The 21,172-nt window shown below is 52.6% G+C and overlaps 1 protein-coding gene and 1 long non-coding RNA gene across 7 annotated transcripts; one reads left to right on the top strand and one right to left on the bottom strand.

Moving 5' to 3' along the window:
• Positions 1–2,537: 2,537 nt before the first annotated feature.
• Positions 2,538–12,340, bottom strand: COPZ2 (COPI coat complex subunit zeta 2). Of its 3 annotated transcripts, XR_004347679.1 has the most exons (10): positions 11,953–12,103; positions 11,158–11,232; positions 9,562–9,643; positions 8,798–8,889; positions 8,312–8,367; positions 7,555–7,632; positions 5,455–5,506; positions 4,833–4,871; positions 4,084–4,199; positions 2,544–2,881 (listed from the first exon to the last, which is right to left on the bottom strand). XR_004347679.1 is itself a non-coding variant. In XM_032617759.1 (9 exons), exons 1-9 carry the CDS (start codon positions 12,338–12,340, stop codon positions 2,834–2,836), a joined length of 594 nt encoding a protein of 197 aa, XP_032473650.1. In that variant the 3' UTR covers positions 2,538–2,833. The 3 variants fall into 3 exon arrangements, 2 of the variants coding, with proteins under 2 accessions (XP_032473650.1, XP_032473649.1); XM_032617759.1 differs by lacking the exons at positions 4,084–4,199; positions 11,953–12,103 and adding an exon at positions 12,269–12,340 and having other exon boundaries at positions 2,538–2,881; XM_032617758.1 differs by lacking the exon at positions 4,084–4,199 and having other exon boundaries at positions 2,538–2,881; positions 11,953–12,098.
• A 4-nt stretch (positions 12,341–12,344) lies between these two features.
• Positions 12,345–14,221, top strand: LOC116746338. Of its 4 annotated transcripts, none has more exons than XR_004347682.1 (4): positions 12,345–12,481; positions 13,085–13,236; positions 13,359–13,430; positions 14,052–14,107. It is a non-coding gene; the product is annotated as an uncharacterized LOC116746338 (long non-coding RNA). The 4 variants fall into 4 exon arrangements; XR_004347681.1 differs by having other exon boundaries at positions 13,359–13,526; positions 14,052–14,094; XR_004347683.1 differs by lacking the exons at positions 13,359–13,430; positions 14,052–14,107 and adding an exon at positions 14,172–14,221.
• The last annotated feature ends 6,951 nt before the right edge of the window (positions 14,222–21,172 follow it).

The following is a 21,172-nucleotide window of genomic DNA, read 5'->3' as shown; positions in this document are numbered from 1 at the left end:
AAGGGGGTCCGAGGGCCTGGTGGTACTACCTCTGTGTCCCTATCCTGGTCTAGGTGTGTCTATCGTCCCCCCTTCACCCGAGCCCCGGGCCAGTGCTAAAGTGTGCGTGCGACCTCTGGCTGGGCCCGGGCCCCTGAGGTCTCGGTTTCTGACGTGTCCCGGTCCCAATTCGGCAGGAGGAAAGGGGGCGCCCTGAAGCCCCTTCCCCACAGATACTCGAGACCCGCCGGGTCGCCCACGAGGGCAGAAAGGCGGGGAGGAGCCCCAGGGTTGAGAGCAGACGGGAAGGCAGGCCCCGGGGCCGCTCCCGCCAGGAACGGCCGACTGCCCTTCCCAAAACCTGGGCCTGGGCAGACGGCGCCCCTGCCCAGCGTGCTGCGCGCCCCAGGGGTTGGGGGCGCCGGGGCCAGCGGGCAGAGCTCGAGGCAGACGACCAGACCCGCCGTCCTGGCGGCTCCGCGAGGCTGCAGGCGCCGAGAGGGGGCTGGGGATGCAGCGGGCCCTCCGCCTCACCCCAGGAGAGCCGGGCCTGCAAATTTGGCGTCGGTAGGAAGAGGCCGCGACCCCACCCTGCCGGCGCTCCCCGGAGACCCGCGCGGTTCCGCGCAGCCCTCTCCCCTACGCGGGCGTGGGTCGGCTGCTTCGCTGCAGCCCCCCTCCCCAGAGTCCTTTGGCCACAAAGAGCGAGGACACCTCTCTGGTGGCCTCCCCGCATTGCCATGCCCCCTCGGCTCATTCTTCCTAACCCCGTACTGTCCCTGTGTGGGCGAGGGGTTCGGACGGCCCTTGGGTAGGGAGCGCGGGAAAGCCACCTCGCTCCAGCAGTGCCCGCTGCTGAGTCCGGCTCTGCGGAAACTGTTGTAAATACTTTAACCTTTCAGAGCCTCGGTGTGCCTCTCGGTAAAATGGGGAAGCACCGCAAAGTCCACAGCATTCGGTGAGCCAGTTTGTGTGACGGCCGGGCCTTCCCATTCCAGTCCCTGCACTACTGGACTTGCAGCACCCGAGAGGGCGAGACCGGGTTGCTAGGAAACGAATTTGCCCCTCCGGTTCTTGCGGTTGTTAAGAGGCGGTGGATGGAGCCGGGCACCGGATAAGGCCGAACATTCGCCAAAGTATTTCTGGAAAATTTCTCATTTCCCGTCGCCACAATGGCCCCCGAACTCGACAGCGTTTAACTGCATACTCTTTTTTTCCCTTTCGGAGTTGCATTATTTGGTGGAATGGTTGTGTACAGAGTGTTTATAATCTGTTTACATAACTGTATATCATTTTCTCTAATTGCAAAAGTGGTCATACCCATTATAAATATCCAGTTCTGGAGAATTTTATAATGTAGGACGTGATAACCCATAGGGACTGTCTCTACTAACACCCAGGTTTCGCCACTTTCTTTCAGCAGCGTCACACTGAAATTCGTGAGCCACAGCTGGAGCAGAGCTCGCAGGGCGTATCCAGCCCGCTGGTTGCTAGAGCAACGCCCTGCCTCCGAGTTTGGAGGCCAGCGATTAACTCGCGGGAGCAGGGTTCGGTCCCCTCCCTGGGGGCGGAGTTAGTAGGGGGAGTGGGACCCGGAGGGGGCGCGTTTCCCACCTATCCCTCCAGGTGGCGCTATAGGATCGTGGATAAGGTCCTGGGAATGGGCTCCCCGCGGCGGGGGGCGCCGAGGGGCGGAGCCAGGGCGGGGCGTAGACTCGCGTTGCATTTACCTAGGGATTGGAGGGAAACGAGCTGTCCCAGGCGGAAATGTTAGACACTCTCGGGGACTTCTGTACGTGACGCAGAAAGTGTATATGTCAGAGAAAGAAAGGGAGAAAGGGGCGGTTCTAGAACGGGGAAAGAAAAGGGGAGTCGTGTCCCCCGAAAGTCACTCCATCCTTCCCATTTGCCTATAGAATGCCCCTCCGCCCGTCTCCCCCTTTGGACCTGCAATTCTTCACACCCTCGAGCGCACTGGGTGCTCTGGACACAAATACAAGGCGGGAGCTGGCCGGTGCTTCCTCACCCCTAGTATCTGGGCCTAGCCATGGCAAGCTTGCAGGGCTCTAGTGCCCAGGGTATATGCCAGCAGAGGAATTCCGCGGCAATCTCCCAGGCAAGCCAAGAAAAACAGGCGTGCTGTTCCTCAGTTTGTCCAGAGGAAACCTTACGCCCTTCCCTCCTGGAGGCTGAGAATGGAAAAAGCGAGGTGAAGAATCCCATCGGGGCCACCATGTGTGTACCATCTTTTGCTCTCCTTTCCCCCGCAAATGCACCATTCCTCCCATTATGACTCTTTTACCCTGCCACACAATCATACCCAGCCCTCCACACCACATATAGGGCCCCAGTATCAGTGTCGCACCCCCTCACTGTGTTTAATTGTCTCCTCTCCCTTGACCCACCCCTCTCCCCAGTCACACAACCACAAGGATACACCCTGGAACTGGGCATCCAGGAGATGAGCCCCCCACAGTGCAGAAGCCCTTATCAGAACACACACACACACACACACACACACACACACACACTTCCCAGGTCAAGAGAGAAAGAGACCATTGGCAGGAGACAAAAGCCGGTTTATTTGGGCTCTGGGGCCAGGGATGCCTAAGGTCTGAGTTAAGGCAGCTCAGCTGGTTCTGAAGGCCCAAAGAGCAGGCCAGGACAGTGAGAAGGGCTGACTCAGTGTTGAAGCCAAACCTCTGCATCTCAGAGTCCCTGGCCGGAGTCCTCGGGAGTCAGTTCTGGGAAGGCCTGGGGATATAGAGGGGTCTCTGGTGTCCCCTGGGGTCTTTGTGCTTTTGCCAGGATTGGGGGAATGGTCTGGGGGCAGGGAGCCTTGAATGCACAGCCTTCACTTCAGTAACGACCATTTAATTTGTTCCTTGGCAGACTGAAGAACCTGGGTGGGGTGGGGGTGTGCAAGGTTGAGAGAATTACTGGGGAGGAATGACAAGTACATTAACACTGCAATGAGACGGGAGAGGGGGCAGTCTATAGCCTCTCTCTATGCGTCCCTATAATCCCCGGTCACTAGGTGGCAGCAGCTCATCTCTGCCTGCCTTAAGTGGGGCCGGGCCGTCCAGATGGGAAGAGCAGCCGTAACTGGCTGCAGCCAACAACCAGCCCAGGCCAGAGCCTGCCCAGCTCTCCGCTCCGGCATCTGCAGCCCTGGGTGTGGCAGCAGCCCTGACTCCCCACCCCATGCCATTCAAGCTCCCGCCCACAGTGCCACGTCCAGGCAGAGACGGGCCCAGGCCTGACACTTCCTGTGCCCAGACACCTCAGCAAACCCCTAGCTCTGGCTCTGGCTGGCAGTAGGTCCTCAACACCCCACCCCAACCCGCTGCTGATGTGGTACAGCTGGCAAAGGGCTCCTGGGCAGACTCTGCTGAGGGTCACCTGCACTCAGATGTGTTCACTCTAACATCCTGAGGAAACCACCTCAGCCCCATGTTTACACAGATCCATACGACTGTGCACACACCATGCCAACATGGTGGGGACCCCAGGTATGTCCCTCAGGTTGTCCCTCCAGCCATCAAGCCTCATGCCCTTTCGAAGAAGGTCAATTCCACACTGTATGTCCCTTCCTCCTGCCCACTCCCCCTCCTTTCTTAGGGACAGCCTGGCCCTGGAGTTTTCCTGCTTCTCTCGGCAAAAATCTTTCTCCTCATTTCACCTCCCATTCACTACCTGCAACTTCCTCAGTTTTTTTACTCAAGAATTCCATTAAAAGTGCTGTGCCTTCATTCTTTCCCCCTTTGGAAAACAGGATCTATGCCAAGAGCTCTCCATGCATTAGCTCATCTAATTCTCTATGATAACTCTATGAGGAGTGTCCTGTGATTATGTGAGGCCCAGAGAAGTTGAGTAACTTGCCCTAGGCCACCCAGCTTGTAGGTGATAAGGCACAACATACATCCTGGGATGACTCACACCAGCACTTCTGTTCTTATCTGCTCTGCTCCTTAACCTCTTTAGCCCTGAAAATTGCCACGCGGCTGCATTCATCTCAGCAGGGTAGGAGGAGGCATTGGGAACTGGGAAGAGGGAGAGGCAGTGTGAGCACGAAGGGCAGTCACAGGAAAGTGGGCACCACACCTGGGGCCCCACATGGGATGGTACAGGCCCATCTGAGCTTGGGCCATTACAGCAGGAGGTAGTTAGTGGCAGGGCAGGAAGCTCCATAAAAGCAGAATTAGTCCGGGCAGACAGACCTGCGGGCAGACAGAATGGAGGTCAAGCTTGACAAGCAGGAAGTTTGCACAGCTGGGAAACCAGTCAAGCCACAGATCCAGAAACCTCACCCCTGCCCCACATGCACTTCCAGATAGGACAGGGGTAGACTTTTCCATAGTCAGGTCACTCGGGGACATGGTGGCAAGTGGTGAGAATTAGATCCCATCATGGATTTAAGGGTCCCTTAACAATCTCAGCATGGACCCTAAACAGCAGGGGTGAGGGTTTGGAGGAAAACTCTATTTGGTATCCTTTCTAGGTTGGGGGAAGCATCAGAGGCCTAAGCGCCCAGATTGCTTTGGGGAACAAGTGACCCAGCCACCTCCAGGGTGGGCAGGTCATCCTGGGTTTTGATCCAACTATACCAAGCCAGGAAGGAGATAAGGTGAACTGCTAGGAAGGTGTCCATCATTTATTAATACCCAGCTCCACGTCACCTAGGGGACCCTGGAAGCCTCCACTGACTGTCTCCAAGAGATGGCCTGACACTGTCATCCCTTCCCTCCTGCACCCCTGACTTCTCAGCCTTGATAGCCCCACTGGGTCCCCCTGGGATGCTCTGCTCTCCTCCCACCAACCCTTTCTGGCCAAGGCAGATGGAGGGGACCTACCTGGGTCACACTGTGCTCAGTTAAGCCGCTGTCATCCGCCTGCACGGAAGCAGAGTCAGGGTGGTCAGGCCAGGGCGAGGGTGTTGGGTGAAGAAAGAGGCGAGGGAAAGGGGCTTGGGGGTAGTGGCGGTGAACAGATGCAGTGATCAGGGGATCTAGAGCTGCACGTGTATACCACTTAGTGGAAGTCCTAGAGCTTCTTGTTTGGCACAAGGTGGGTGAGAGAGTGAGGGGGAATAACGATGAGAGGAAAGGTTTCATCCAGACATGAGAAGCCAAACTGGGCAGGGGGGTTCTATCTATACACCCCCAAGGCCAAGGCAGCCACCAGGTGTCTCTGTGAGGATTTATTTCCCCAGTCTACTTCCCACTAGGGAGGATGGTGAGGTGTTTGTGATTCTACAGGGGGAGAGGACAGAGATATCTTTTACTAATTGACACTCCTCTAAACTGCTGCTCCCCCAACAAGTGCATCAACCCAGTGGTTGCTTCTGCTAGAGGAGCTTGGGTTCCCACCATCGGGGTTCTGGCAGCCCAGATACAGGGAGGACAGGAGGTGGAGAGGATGGGAAGGGCAGCCTGGAGGAGATGGGGGTGAGGGGGGATGCAGGATGACTCTTACCCTAAAATTCACTTTCTGGATCACTTGCTGGGGGTCACTCTCCAGAATCACACTACAAGATGACAGAAAAAAAAAAAAAAAAAAAACCAAAATCAAGATGACAGAAAAACCGAGAGGAAAATCAGCCACATGCTTCCCTCTGCCTCTGCTCCCTTCTAAGCCCTTCCCTTCCCTGCCGTATGCTACATTCCGCCTCCAAGGCACCTTCCTGCTGATACTCAAGCCAGAACTCTCCCTCACCACGGAGCACCCTCAGCTCTGATTCTCCCACACTTCATCATCAATGGGCAAACACTTAGAGATCAGGTGAGGGCAGTCCAGTCTAGAACAATCAGGTTGTCAAAAGCAGGGACTCAAAAACTGAGACCTCTAGAAAGTTCACTTTATCTCTGGGTCTAGGGATGGATTCAGATGCAGGGAAGGAAGAGAGGCCCCCCACCCCCGGGGTCCCTATCTCGTTTCACTATTATTTTATGCCACAGGGTCATGCCATACACAAAAGAAATGGAACTCCAAAAAATCAGAATCTACAGACCCAGTTATGGAGGCTTTCCTCGGCTAGTTGACACTCTTTCATGATGCCCTGGGGGCGTTCTGAAGCCATGTGTGGGTGTGTGCAGGGGTGAGAGCCAGTCACTGTGGGAAGGTTAGGGCCCACGGGGACTGAGTGACTGCTTCTTTTCACCCAGTGAGTCTCCTCCAGGGCAGAAGGAAGTGAACAAACATTTCTTGAGAGCCTCTCCCAGGCCCATCACAGGGGCACTTGCAGCCCCAGATCTCTCACCAGGGGTCCTTTGGACAGAGCAACCTAGGCCAAGGCTCCAGTTCAGGTGTTGCCTCCGCTGACACTTCCCTGATTTTCACTGGAGGGAAACCGTGAGCCCCTCAGGGGGCAGAAACTGGGCCTTCTAGGGGCACAGACCGGAAGCTGATAAAGCTTACACCCTCCCTTGTGAAGGTCCTTCCAAGGCCCTGCACCTCATTTTGTATTTGTAATCGTGTGTGTGTGTGTATGTGTGTGTGCTTTGCTTTCCTTAAAGACAGTCTACCAAGTTGTATATACAAATTGTATATTCCACAAAACCTGGTTTTATTCCCCTCAGTCTTGGGTCCTAGCAATTAGCACAAAGCCTTGCAGCAGCAGCAGCAGACAGTCAAGAGCTATAGAGGAAAGGAGGGAGGAAGGAGGGAGGAAGCCCACAGGACCCATTCCCAGAGTACCTCCCAGAGCCCCTGTCCCCCAGCAGGGTGGTACAGTGCTGTGGAAAGAGCACAATCTCTGGAAACATGCATGTGTTTTAGATCTTGGCCCTGCCCCTCCCTAGCCATGTGATCTTGGGGACTTGAATCTCTGAGCCTCTGTTTCCTCATCTATTAAATGGATGGAATGACAGAGGCCCGTGGATGTCTTTCAGGTGATCCGTTTCCATTACCCTTTGCCCCAGAGCCAGACCTTCTTTTTTTCCCTGAATATTGCGCCACCCCCATGGAAATTCACTAACCAACCCTTCTCCTAAGAGTTCCCACCCTCCTAAGACTATAATCTTATGCCAATAGTAGGAAACATTTATTGAAGGAAAACCATGAGCTTCACTTGCGTCACCTTATTTAATCCCACACCCTTTGAGGCAGTTCCCTTACTGTCTCCATTTGAAAGATGGAGAAAGTAAGGAAAGTAAGTAACTGGCCCAGGTCACGCGTCTAGCTGGTGTTGGCATGAACCTCTGAGAGCAGGAGGTGTGGCAGCAGCAGGGCCTGAAGGAAGTCTTCCCAGGAAGGGGCAAGTATCTGTGCTGCCTGCTTCTCCTGGGCACTGGAAATCAAACCGTCGCCCCAAACCCTGCCTAGTCAACAGTCAGCCATAGTTGGACTTCAGTTTACTTTCTTGTGTGCTTCTCTTTGGCTAACACTGAAGTCAACCTCCATCCTCATGAGTGGGGTAGGGGGGATGGGACACTGGGAATATGCTGGGGGAAGGGAGGGAGAAGTTGGCCAGAGAGCCAACAGTGTGCTGGGTTCAACCTAGAGCTGATGACTTTCAAGGGCACCTCCCGCTGTGAGTGTCCCTGACCAGCCCCTCTTCCCTCCCCTCCTCCTCACCCGCCATCCACAATCTCGTCCAGCACCAGAAAGGCTCCGTCCATGTTCTCCAGCAACCAGCGCTTCTCCACGTTCTTCCTGAAGGCAGACACAGCTCTGGAACCTCCCCATGGCCAGGAGAAGCCGGGTCCCTGCCTAGGTGAGGCGGACCCGCTCTCTCCAAAGATTGCCTTATTTCCCACCGCACAAGCACAGGGAAGGAGAATGTCAAGGGCAGTGAGGGCAGCACCTGGGCAAGGGATCCCTGCCCAGAGTACGGGTCTGCTTCCTTAAGCTCCCCTTGCCCACCGCCCTCACACTTTGAGCAGGGACCCTGTGCCCACCCTTAAGCATTTCATAGCACTTCAGGTGCTATAGCCTTACTGTAGTTAATCCTGTCGACTGTGAACATTTATCTTTGGGTTATCTGCATTTGGTTTACCCAGGCCTCGTTCACTGGGGTAGATACCAGATCGCTGAATGGGGGTGGAGGGAAAATCACCCTGAGCTTCAAGTCAAAAGACCTGAGTTTGAATCTCTGCTCTGATATAAATAGCTTGTAACCTCAGGCAAATCACTTAGTTTCTCTAGACCTCATTTTCTGGCCATACCATTGCTTGATCAGGTAAAGGGCAGGGTCCTTGCAGAAGGATGCTCTGGCTCCAGCCTTAGTCTTGTGGGGACTTCAGGAGAAAAGAGCAGGGAGGAAGGGTCCCGCCTCTGTGATGTACCAAGGTCTGGGGGATAGGAGCCTTGGAGGATAGAGGACCTCACTCACCTTAACACATGGTTCAGGGACTCAAACAGGCAGGTAAGAACAGACATGAGCATCAGCTGGGGGTGGGCAGATAATGGGAGGAGAAAAACGAGAGAGCTTGAGGTTAAGAAGGCTAAAAGGAAACCTCAGAGCCTGACTGTATGGGCAGCTGTCCCTCTTCAGAGAGGACATGGCTGGAGCTTGACTGCAGTTTGACCTGAGAGGGCCCCTCCCCTCCCCATGTTTGGGTTGGAAGCACTGGAGTGCCTGCTGTGGGACACTGAGTACATCCTTCTCCAGTGATGTTTAAGACACAGAGGCCTCTGAGGACTCCATTTCTGGTACCCAAGGAATCTAAGGAACATCATGGATATGCACTGTTCCAGAAAGAACCATTCTGGCTGCTCCCAGTTCCCCAGAGTCTAGAAGGAGGGGTACCAATGGTGAGCCTCCCAGCTTCTACCCCAGAATCCAAGCCTCCTTGTCACTCCAACCTCCTGAATTCACCTCGTTCTCGTAGGATGAGCCCACCACATACAGGAAGAGGTCAATGCTGCTCTTGTAGACGATGGTCATGCCCCCGAAAAATGCAATCTCACCTAGAAGAGCAGGGGGGGGTCTCAGTTCTGGTCACCTCTGCTTGGCCCCTCCTCCCCGTCTCCAGCTCTGCGCCTCTTGCCCTATTTCCTTCTTCCCCTTCCAGAGAACCCTTGCAAAGGAAATTCCCTGGCGGTCCAGTGGTTAGGACTCCGCACTTTCACTGCCAAGGGCCCGGGTTCAATCCCTGGTCAGGGAATTAAGATCCCACAAGCTGTGAGGCCAAACAAACAAAGAACCCTTGCAAAGACTAGCACCCTTGAAAAGACACGCACTAGGGACACTACTATTAGGCTATTCTGTGTCCCTCCCCCCACCCTCTACTCCATTCCCATCACTTGACTGCCTCATTCTAAGAAGTCAACAAACCTGGGTCAAGGCTGACCTTTCGCCCACCATACGCAATGCCTAAGACCAGCCCCAGGCTAGTGCGGGCCCCTTCCACTGAGAGAAGTCCAGGCATGCCGTAGGCAGGAAGAGGGGGGTTGAGAGGGAGGGGAGTGAAGGCTCAAGGGAAGAAGAGAGAAGAGAACAGCTGGGAAGGAGAGGAAAAAGCACCTCTGAAGAAAAGGGAATGGCCTGTGGGTGTGTGAGGCCGACGGGGACAGATGTGTCCAGATGAAGATGACGGTGTGCATCTGAAAGTTCTGCACGAGCAAGAGGCGGACACTTACTATCAGTCCGGCTGGTCTTGTTGAAGACATTTTTCTCGAAGGCCATCTGCTCCTTCATGGAGGGGAATGTGTCGTCGTAATACTAGGTGAAAGGGAAGGAGAAAAGGTGACAGCTGTTCCACAGAGCTTCCTCCCTGGATGGGTGGCAGGGAATGGTGGGTGCTGGCCAAGCGGGACCCTGCTGCCGTGCCCCATCTTCTCTTGACCGCCCTCTAGGCCTGTCTGCTCGCTGTTTCCCCATAAACACAAATTCTGAGCAAATAGAGGAATTTTGAGGCCTTCTCGTCGAGTCCTGTCCTGATTTCTTGAAGGCCTTTGTACATTCCGCAGATATGCAGTGTTTTAAAGACTGCGGTGGTCACTAGGCCACACTGTTTCTACACTAACCTGAGTCTACAGGAAAGAAGGCAGAGCCAGGGACCCTTTAACACAATACTATCACAACAGCCACTTTATTATCCACATTATATGGATGTGGAAACTGAGGCGTGAAGTCAGGTAACTTCCCTGACATCTCACAGTTGTAAGGGACAGAGCTGGGATTGAACACCAACAATGGTCTGACTTCAGACAGGGTTACGCTGAAGATGAAATATCTAAGGGGAAGTTCCTGGCACACACTGCCTAATTAAGTCAATGCTGTTTTGTTTGGGTTTGATGAGACTCTCTCTCTGACTCAGTTCCTGCCTCTGAACATGGATGTGATCTGCTGGGAGGAGGCCCTGGAACTTCTGGTTGCCGAGACACCTCTGACCAGCTGCAGCAAGAGATGGTCAGCTCAGCTTTCAATTTTCTGAATGTGGATTTTGCCACTTAGTACCCCATCTGCAGGCAAATTAGCAGTCTCCCTGCTGGCCACTGCGGTGGTGAACAAGCTCATTTCAATGTCATGAAGTCAAAAAGTTTCAACCCATACAAACGAAAAATCTATAATGCATTTTGTAGCTAGTTTAGGTGCCATAGTCCTACTATAGTTAACCGTGTTGATGGGAGACATTTATTTTTGGATTATTCTAGTTTGGTTTATCCTGGCCATGTTCACTAGCATAGATACCAGATAGTTGAATAGTTGGTGCAGTGAAAACCACCCTCCTGGGCTTCAGGTCAAAATACCTGAGTTTGGATCTGTGTTCGGATATTACTACCTGTGACCACAGGCAACCCTTTTAGCTTCTCTAGACTGCATTTTCCTCATTTGTGAAATGAAAGAATTGGATTATATAGTCTCTAAAATCTTGTCTGGTTCTAAATCCTTAGTGTTTACCAAGCTGTAGAATAAAAGTGGAGGTTACTTGTTCAGAATTTGGGGACTAGGACTCCGGGGTCCCAGGCCAGTGGAAAAGATGGTGAGAAGACATTTTAGGGAACATTTTAGAAACAGAGGAGACAGCCCCACCCCCTTTCAGGGGCCAGCAGTCTGACAAGGTAGGAGGATGGACAGAATGGCCTTTGGAGGAGTCTCAGCTGAGGTGCTCTGAGTCGCAGAGCCCACAGTGGGGTCCCTCCTGCCAGGAGAGGCAGCTTGGTGGGGACTTCTGTTCTTGGGCCTGTGGCACAGTGTCTTCAGGGGGCCCTCCGGTGAGGGTGGGAGGTTACCTTGGCCAGCAGGCGGTGTCCGTCATTATCTAGGATGAAGACAGCCTTGATGATGTAGAGGGAAGGTTCCTGCAACTGACACGGGGCGGGGTGCGGGGGGAGAGCTCCGTTGGCCCCTAATTCAGGGTAGACCTCCTGTCATTGGCTCTACGGGAACTTCTGGTCCCAAGAGTCAATCCTCAGGCTCCAGCGACCCCAACCCCAAAGGTCCACAGCTGGTTCCGGCTCAACCCTGTGCCACATGGGCCACTCGGGTGCCCGCTCCCCTCCCAGGCAGATGGTCCACTGCAGGCCCCGGGTGGGCGCTGTGCCCACTGGGTGCGGAAGGTCCGTCCGGGTCCAAGTTCTGTCATGCACTGACTGCTCCAGAGCCCGAGTCGGAGTGTATCACAGAACCTGGGCCTGGGGGACAGCGGCGCCGAGCCTCCTCCTCCAGCGGCCAGCGGCCGAGGCTGGACCCGCGCTCTCCGCGCGCCCCCAGCCCCCGGCCCGTCGGACTCCAGAAGCACGCACGTCAGCCCGAGGCCCGGGGCGGCCCCGCGGCTCCCTAACCCTCCGGGAGAATCGCAATCCAGCCCCGCCGAGCCGTGCCCCCGCCCGCGCCGACTGCTCCAGAACTTCGTCCAAGCGGACGCCAGACCGGCCTCCTCCCAAGTCCGCGCGGAGGAACTTTTCTGCCTGCGCGGGCGCCGCTCCTCCCCGGCCGGTCCGGGCGGCACCAAGTTCCCCAGCGCCCAGCGGGCGACTTGTGAGCTGGCGCCGCCCGCTCGGCCCCCGGTGCCGCCCGCTCCGTACCCGCAGCCCCGCGGGCTCCCGGCCTCGGGCGGGCGGCACCGGGCCCCCGGCCGGGGCGGCTGCGGCCCCCTCCCCCGGGTGCGGACGTGGCCAGGCCTCCGGCCGCTGCATTCCGCTCGCCGCCTCGCGCTGACAGCGCCGCCCCACCCCGCCTCGCGCCCCCCGGGGCCGCTGCCCGCTCCTCCCCGGCAGCCGCCGGCCTCGCGTCCGCCCCTCTCTGCCCGTCTGCGCGTGTCCTTCCTTTCCCCGCGGCCCTTCCCTCCTCGTCCTGCCTCCTCTCCTCTCCGTTCCCGCCCTCTCCGCTTTGCGCCCACACCCCAGCGCTCCTTCCCCCACCTCTCCTTCCCCTCGCCCTCCTCGTCTCCTCAAAGCCCACAGCTCCCCGCATCCTCCGTTTGTCCCAGGACCGGCCCCTCTTTCCCCTCCTGCCTTCTCTCTGACTTGTGGGTTTGCTTTGCACCGACGTCCGCAGGCTGTCCTGAGGCCAGCAGAAAACACAGGCAAAGTCCAGTTTGTCTTTTGACTCCTGGTAGGTACCGTTGGGACAAATATATCAGGTCATCCTTTGGGTCTCAGAGACAGGTTCTAGCAGTGGGAGCAGATGAGGGCAGCTCTTAGAGAGACCCCTCTGCATAGAAGAGTTTCTCCCACTCCTCTCACGCGACTTGGGTTAGGGAGCCATGGCGCCCGGACGCCGTGGCAGAAGTCTCCCAAGACACAGACACGACATAATCTGAACCAGGACAGATGCCTAGCAGCACAAAGGCTTCACCAGTGAATGGCATCAGGCTTTGCCACGCTTTGGTTCCTTTGGCCTAAGTACACCTGAGGACAAGCTTTAGCTTCGGCGTCCTCAAGGCCAGCGGGAAATTCACACTCCAACGGTACAGAGTTTACAGTACTTATCCATTTACTTATCACAATACCAGGCATGCATTTTACACTTAACACTTTTCACGTACATTATCTGATATAACTTACACCTGTGAGGTAGGTGTTCTCATCCCCATTTTAAGCAAAGGGAGACTCAGAGTTTGTGTGATCTTTCAAGATCCTTCAGCTAATCAACAGTTGAATGGAGGTGGAACCCAGAAATTCAGACTAAGAATTTCTTCTCCATTCTTCTCTTCAGGTCCTTTGACGTTGGGTACCACACTCACTCATCCCAGGTGACTGGGGAATGGGGGTTTCCTCTGCTGAATGGTTTCAAGCCATCTCATTCTTCATCTCAACTTCAATGTCATCACCAAAAGGCCTTCTCTGACAACCGCCGAATCTGACTTGGTAGGTCTCTGCTGTCACATTCTCTGTCTCAGCACCCTACATATTTCTTTTGTTGTATTTAATCTCCAAATACCATTTTTACTAATTTGTTTACAAATGTGTGTGGTCCTTCTCTGCATCAGGCATTGTGTACTACAAAAATAGAGATAATGTGCCTGTGGAATCCCTGGTGCCCCAAAGAGGACACATGACAGGTCCAGTGAAACCGTGTTTTATGTGCTATACAAATATTTGAGTGCTTCCTATGTGCCAGTTACTTTTTTAGTCACTGGGATGCAACAATAGCCAAGGTAAACAAAATCTTTGCTCTCATGGAGCTTATTCAAGTGTTTGTGTGTGTGTGTGTGTGTGTGTGTGCATTTCTGTGCAAGACATAATACGCAGATAAATGAATCAAATAGATATTATTTGAATTGCTGGTAAGCACTATGAAGAAATATAGATCAGGAATGGGTATCAGGAATGTGAGGGGTTGGGGAGAGGCAGGGAAAAATGCCGTTTTCATTAGGGTCATTTGAGAAAGCCTTCAAGAAGGTGACATTTGAACAAAGAGCTGAAGGAAGTGAGGGGGCGAGCCACACGTGTCTGAGGAAACGTCTACTGAACCTCTTTACGATGATTTAGAAGGCACATCTGAATCTTCCCTGCAGGCTACCAGAGTTATAATAATGAACATTAATCAATGCTATTTGGTATAATGGAGGAAAAGACAGTATTTTAATTGCTTGGATTCCAGATGATCAGAAGTTATGTCAGTGGTCATGCCGGCTCAATGTTATTAAAAATACTAATTTGGGGCTTCCCTGGTGGCACAGTGGTTAGGAATCTGCCTGCCAAGGCAGAGGACACGGATTCGAGCCCTGGTCCGGGAAGATTCCATGTGTCGCGGAGCAACTAGGCCCGTGGGCCACAACTACTAAGCCTGTGCTCTACAGCCTGCAAGCCACAGCTACTGAGCCCGTGTGCCACGATTACTGAGGCCCGCGTGCCTGGAGCCGGTGCTCCGCAGCAAGGGAGGCCACTGCAGTGAGAAGCCCACGCACCACAGCGAAGAGTGGCTCCCACTTGCTGCAGCTAGAGAAAGCCCACGTGCAGCAAAGACCCAAAGCAGCCAAAAATAAAATAAATTTTAAAAAAGTACTGATTTGATTATTTCGATGCTTTAATATTTCTGTGAGCTCGTCCATTATTAGCTCATATTTACAACGACAGCACCAAAAAGCCTCCAGGGGCATTTCCTAGCCTCTGTGTAGTGAATGGTACCCACAGTGGGAGAGGGTCAGCTTGCAGAAGGAGAGGAAGACCTGGGAAGACAGGGGACTTAGAGAGCAGGAGTGGTTCTGGGGAGAGGAGGGGGAGGAATTAGTTACAGCAGAGTGGCTGAGAGGCACTGAGGGGGGCAGAGGGGCTGGGGATGAGAGAGAATGCCAGGGAAGGAAGCTTAGGAACCGAAAAATCCTCAGCAGCAGCACCACCACCACCACCAGGGTTGCTATCGTTATCATTATCAGGATCGCTTTACAGCTTAAGTGCCGTGGTGAATAAGTAAATCCAGGGCACTCAAGTTGAACTTCTCAAGGAAGAGATTTCCTCCTATGATGGCTCCTTCCCAAACTCCCTCAACAGAGACCCCAGGACTCCTTTCCTTCCTCAGGGTCCCTCAACCTGGGCTGCCCCTTTAGTGGGGATTCTGTGTAAACATACAAGTTCAGTGTACACGGTGTCAGGACAATGTCCCCCACAGAGCACAGCCTTACAGTGTAAGGCTGGCAGCACGTGGGAAGCCTGCAAGTGCAGCAGAAAAGAAGCTGCTGGTGAGCTTCTCAGAATGAGGAAGCCAGAGCTGGGTTCAAAAAGAAAGCCGCTTGCTGTTTCCCTGTTCCCTCCTTCCTTGAGAAGGGGCGGGGTGCCCTGGGAGGAGGTGCTGTGCGCATCTCTAAGCAGCTGGGGTCTGTGGAGAAGCTGGACTCAGAATTGGTCCTAAACACACACACACACACACACACACATATGTCTCTGCCCTTTGGAGTCTCCAGGAGGTTAGTGGTTCCCCTCTGGGCCTTGATGTATCTTGAAGGTGAGACCATTCCATTTCCTCTGACTCACCCTCCTGCTGCCACATTTCTGTGCTGTCTGTCCTAGGATTTCAGCATCTGTTCTTGTGTGACAAGAAGAAACAGCTCCCTTGGGTAACAGCCTTTCTCTCTCCTTCCTGCTATAATGTCAAGAGGGGGAGGTGTGTGTGCAATGTGAGGTGTGGTTGTGTGTGCTTGTGGCATCCTCCAGAGAGAAAACGAAAGCTTCCACGCTCTGTCTGCAGGATGAGTTTCCAGTTGACCATCCTAAAGACAGCACTCATTTCTTCAACGTGCTTGGCTTTCTCTGGGATAACAAGGTTGTAGGGTGGGTGGAGAGAGAGCTGGGCAAGAAAGGGACCTCACGCTTAGCTCTACCCATGCACGAATGACTTTATACACAGGATCCGATTTTTAAACTTTGTGAATATGTATATTGTTATCTCCATTTTAGCTCAGGATGGGCCCAACTAGTAAGTTTTGGAACGCAGCTCTGAGTCCAAAACACCCACTTTTCCCACCTCACAATAGCACCTCACTGACTGTGACGTGCCACACTGAGAGCATGACAACATGAATGACCAAAGAAGCGTTTTTATTGGGTAGGTCCAGGAAGAGAACACGTTAGGACTGAGAAAGAGCACGTCGTACGATCAGGTGGTGATTCTGGTCCGCACTCATGATTACCGCTGCTGTGCTTTTTTACTCAACTTGGATTCTTGCCCCCAAGCTACTGATTCTCTACTCTGGCTGCACATAAGAATCACCTAAGGAGCTTTTACAAAATCCTGATGTCCAGGGCTGCTCTGGGAGACTCTGATTTAATTGGTTGGGGGGATGGGACCTGGGCAAGCCCCCCAGGTGATTCTAATGTGCAGCCAGGGTTGAGAAGCAATCTTCTAAGACAGCCATGGGAGAGGTGCACAGGGAAGAGACTGGCTTGTAGCACCTCTTTTGATGGTTTAATGGTAACAAGCTTGCTAATCATGTTTACGGTGTAAGAAAGGGGGTATTGACGGGATGTAATGCTAGAATCTCTCAGAAGGGCGTTAAGGAAATCTCAGGCAGTCATTTTATCCATTCCCCTTGATTAGTTGGAAATTGGAGAGTGAGAAATATTTATATAGGTTAACAACATTTAAAAACATTTTTAAAGAAAGGAAAACTAATGGGTGAGCAGAATAGCAGAAAGATTGGGTTTCCCCTTTGGGGAAAAAGCAATTCCTGCTATTCCGGAAGAACTCCAAACCACAGCCAGTCTGCCTTCCCACATACCCTTCTCCGAGGGTTTCTGGACAGGAGTCATCATCACAGGATGTTTGGAGGATGGATGTGCCTGCCCGATGGCAGCAACAGCTTTTCCTACAGAGGAAGGTGGGTCAACGTAGATATCACTGGGACGAGTAGGATTTCAGTGTAGTTAGCTGGCTTTCTTTCATGACCCCAAATCCCTGTGCATTAGAACTAACCAACTTCCTGGCTTCCCACTGCCTTCTCTCCTGAGCAGCCTGGAGCCTCCCTGGCAAGACCTGGTTCCACTGTTGGCTCTCAGCCTCTCCCTCAGGGAGCAAGTGCATATGCACTCACTTTTTCCAGTGGTCTTCTCAGTCTGATTTAATGGATATACCAGGACTGATGACACATCAGCATGAGATCTTTCTTTTGCTTCTTGGGTAATTGTCCTATTAACAGCTGTTCCCGGGAAAGGAGGGTGTGTGTGTGGGGGGCGGGGAGGAGGGTGGCTTCCCGGGTGAAGAAGGACACACCCTGGATTTTACAAGGTTAATCAGTGGGTTCTGGGAAGGAGGCTTACACCTGCTCAGACTTGATCTGGAACTCTAGACAGCGTGGAAGACGGTCTTTCGATCTCCACTCCCTACACAGAGTACTATTAAATATCCCGGGTGCCTACACCCTGCCAGGCCTCACTGCCGGCTGCTGAGATTTTCTCTACGTCTCTGTTCTCCTCAGCCCTTGAAATGGGCTAGCGATTCTTTGTCTTTCCCATTTTTCTTCCCACCTTTCCGTAACTGCTAAGCAGAAAACTTTTTCTAACTACCCCTAGTCATTCTTTTTTTTTTTTCTCCTAGTCATTCTTTAACCCAATAATAAAGTTCCTGATCCAGCTCTCTCCCACTTTACACTCAAATAATTATTATACACATTTAAACATAGCACTTGAAGTTGGGAGGCAAAAGAAAGGGAACACGATAGTGTGGGCAAAAGACCTCTCCACACCTTTCCCACCCCTTCTCTAAGGATTTTTTTTTTTAACATCTTTATTGGAGTATAATTGCTTTACAATGGTGTGTTAGTTTCTGCTTTATAAGAAAGTGAATCAGCTATACATATACATATATCCCCATATCTCTTCCCTCTTGCGTCTCCCTCCCACCCTCCCTATCCCACCCCTCTAGGTGTTCACAAAGCACCAAGCTGATCTCCCTGTGCTATGCGGCTGCTTTCCACTAGCTATTGGTTTTACATTTGGTAGTGTATATATGTCCATGCCACTCTCTCACTTTGTCCCAGCTTACCCTTCCCCCTCCCCATGTTTCTCTAAGGATTAACATGGAGCCCCTCCTATTCTCAGTGCCTGTAACTCTCTCCACACCCAGGACCCCAGAAAGGAGAGAAAGGAAAGAAGAGGATGGGTAAGAGAGCTATCTTAGCAAACTTGTGAGTCATTAAAAAGTGACCAGGGCTTCCCTGGTGGCGCAGTGGTTGAGAGTCCGCTTGCCGATGCAGGGGACACGGGTTCGTGCCCCGGCCTGGGAAGATCCCACGTGCTGCGGAGCGGCTGGGCCCGTGAGCCATGGCCGCTGAGCCTGCGCGTCCGGAGCCTGTGCTCCGCAACGGGAGAGGCCACAACAGTGAGAGGCCCGCGTACCGCAAAAAAAAAAAAAAAAAAAAAGTGACCAAATGAATTTAGGCTTTCACAGTGATGTGAGAGTATCACATGGTTATCTCCTCAGTGTGGCTGTCCCACCCACAGTTGCCATTTCAGTGAATGTTTATCTTGATTTCATGTTAGTCTTATATGTACTACATAACTTTATTTCTCATCCCAGGCACCTGGTACCCTGCTATGCAGCTCAAAAGAAACTTGTAAAGTACAAATGGACTGTCCAAAACACTCAGTTTTGTTGGTGCTAAGGTTCCCTGACTCCCCATAGATAAACGATTGCCCAGTTGTTGTTTTTTCAGAACTGTGTCAAGGTTTAAAATTGTTCTCTATTTGCTGTGTCAAACAGATGGCCACTCTTAGTATGCAATTTCTCCTTCTATCTTCTCAAAATAGTCTTGTATTTTAGCCTGGTAACTTTAGTCTAGTCTTGATATCTTTTAGTGCTATGGTTTTAAAATATTTCCTTCTCAACCCCCTTGATATATTTTTAGAGTTACTGATTACACCTTAATTTCTCCTCTTTTCTTATCCAACAGCAGTATTTACCTTCGTGGTCTTATTCAGGGGCTGAATGGTCATCCATTTTTTTAGATAATATGCCATATCCTTCAAAACCACACCTCCTCCAATTATTGATTTCTGCTTTTAACAGCAACTTTTAATCACAGGCCTGCTTGAGTTCCCCTTCAGTTATTCAGCAAGTACTTTTTATTTATTTAAAAAACGTTTTATTTTATTTCTTGTATTCTGGCGGCACGTGGGATGGTTCTCCAACCAGGGATTGAACCCTGGCCTCCTCAGTGAAAGTGCGGAATCCTAAGCACTAGCCCACCAGGGAACTTCCATAAAATATTTTACTTATTTGTTTGGTAGTACCGGGTCTTAGTTGTGGCAGGCGGGCTCCTTAGCTGTGGCTCGCCAGCTCCTTAGTTGTGGCATGTGAACTCTTAGCTGCAGCATGCATGTGGTATCTAGTTCCCTGACCAGGGATTGAACCCAGGCCCCTCACATGGGAAGTGCAGAGTCTTAACCACTGCGGCACCAGGGAAGTTCCTTATTTATTTTTTAAAGTCGAGATGTTATTTATTTATTTTTGGCCATACTGTGGGCTTGTGGGATCTCAGTTCCCTGACCAGGGATTGAACTCAGGCCATGGCAGTGAAAGTCTGGAATCCTAACCACAAGACCACCAGGGAACTCCTGGCAAGTATTAAGTATCTGCTATTGCAGGCACTGTCCTAGGTTTTGAAGACTCAACAGTTAATGCACAAAATTCTAGTCCTCATGGGTTTTCTATTTTAGCATTTTCTGGGTGACAAATAGTAAAATGAATAAATAAAACATGTGCTCTCTGAACCCATCTTTTTTTTTGTTAATTATTTATTTTTGGCTGCGCAATGGCTCTCTCTAGTTGTGGGGAACGGGGGCTACTCTTTGTTGCTGTGCACAGGCTTCTCGTTGCAGTGGCTTCTCTTGTTGCGGAGCAAGGGCTCTAGGGGCGTGGGCTTCAGTAGTTGTGGCACTCGGGCTCAGTAGTGGCATGTGGGATCTTCCCCGACCAGGGCTCAAACCTATGTTCCCTGCATTGGCAGGTGGATTCTTAACCACTGCACCACCAGGGAGGGCCCCTTAATCTGTCTTTGAAATGAGTAACTAGTTTTCTGAGGATTCAACGCAGTATACTCCTACATGGTGAAAGTGCGTTATAACCTGTGAACCACCCAGAATTAAGCCGCCTAATTCTCCAAACACATGATGGACTGGGTGTTCTCATCAAATAAATTACCAGTTGGCCTTGTCCTTGGTTGTATAAGGCCCAATGGCTCGCCCACTAGATTAGCAGGATCTTCCAGGAAGTCAAGAATTTGAGTCAATGCCTCTTTTTGTCCCACAGCTAGGAACAACTTACTACAAACGCCGCCAACTCAGTGACAGCCTAAAAGTGGTCTTTGCACCAGTTGTATGAAAACTACCCGAGTTGTTTAATAAACGGGCAAGGTTATCAGGCTGCCACCCCAGGGTAAGAATCAGAACCTCTGGTGCGGTGCCTCAAAATGTGCAAGTTCAACAACTTCCCAAGGTGATGCTGGAGGTAAACCAATGTTTGGAAATCACAAAGATGTCGGCTAGAAGAGACTGGAGGACACTAGAAACTGAGGAAAGTTCCTGAAAAGCAAAACTAACCTGCGTGGGAGGCTGGGCAGAGGGGGTGTGTGGGGAGGTTGGTACAGACAGAGGAGAAGGGTGTTTGTATTATGACAAAAATAACTAATTATGTCACATCCCTCATAACCCCAACGTCCCACCACCGTCGTGGCAAGCCGTCCGCAGGGTTTGCCTGGGACAGGCGGCGTAAGGATCCCTGACTGGCAAGGGGCCCAACGCGCAGCCCGCACGGAGCGGAAGCTGAGAGAGCGGTTTCCGCTGCCAGCACCCAAAATGGCGGCACGAGCGTCCCCACCATGCGAAACACATGCTCTGTGCCGCATCTCAGGTCTCACTGGACTTTTGCAAGTCACCGTGGGAACCCTCAAGGGGGGGACCCCGCACTCCGGCGGCGATACCACCTCCCATTCCCAGCCCTAAGCCCTTATACCCTCGCCAAAGAATGCACTGGAAGCGCTCAGCCTATTAACTTCACTCCGTGCCCAGCCTGTAATACCTCCTGCAGCCGGCGAGCGACGGGCGCACGGCCGAGGGGTCCCGAACGCCGGGCGATAGGGCCTTCGCCCCACTTTATTGGTGGGCCCATGCCGTGGGGCGGGCCTACATGCCCATTGGGCCGTGGACCGTGTCAGTCTTGGGAAATCGGTAAAGGGAGAAGGAGGCGCACTCAGCCATTGGGTTCTCTCTGCTGTCAATCAAAGCGACATCCGGCGACGGCCAATGTCTCCGCTCGTTGATTGGAGAAACGTGTCCCGGGGGAGTACGCGTAGGGCGGGCTTCCGTGTGA

This window comes from Phocoena sinus, chromosome 20 (genome assembly GCF_008692025.1).
Source record: "Phocoena sinus isolate mPhoSin1 chromosome 20, mPhoSin1.pri, whole genome shotgun sequence".
In the NCBI taxonomy this organism is placed as follows: Eukaryota; Metazoa; Chordata; class Mammalia; order Artiodactyla; family Phocoenidae; genus Phocoena; species Phocoena sinus.
This window is presented reverse-complemented; position numbering and strand designations above follow the sequence as displayed.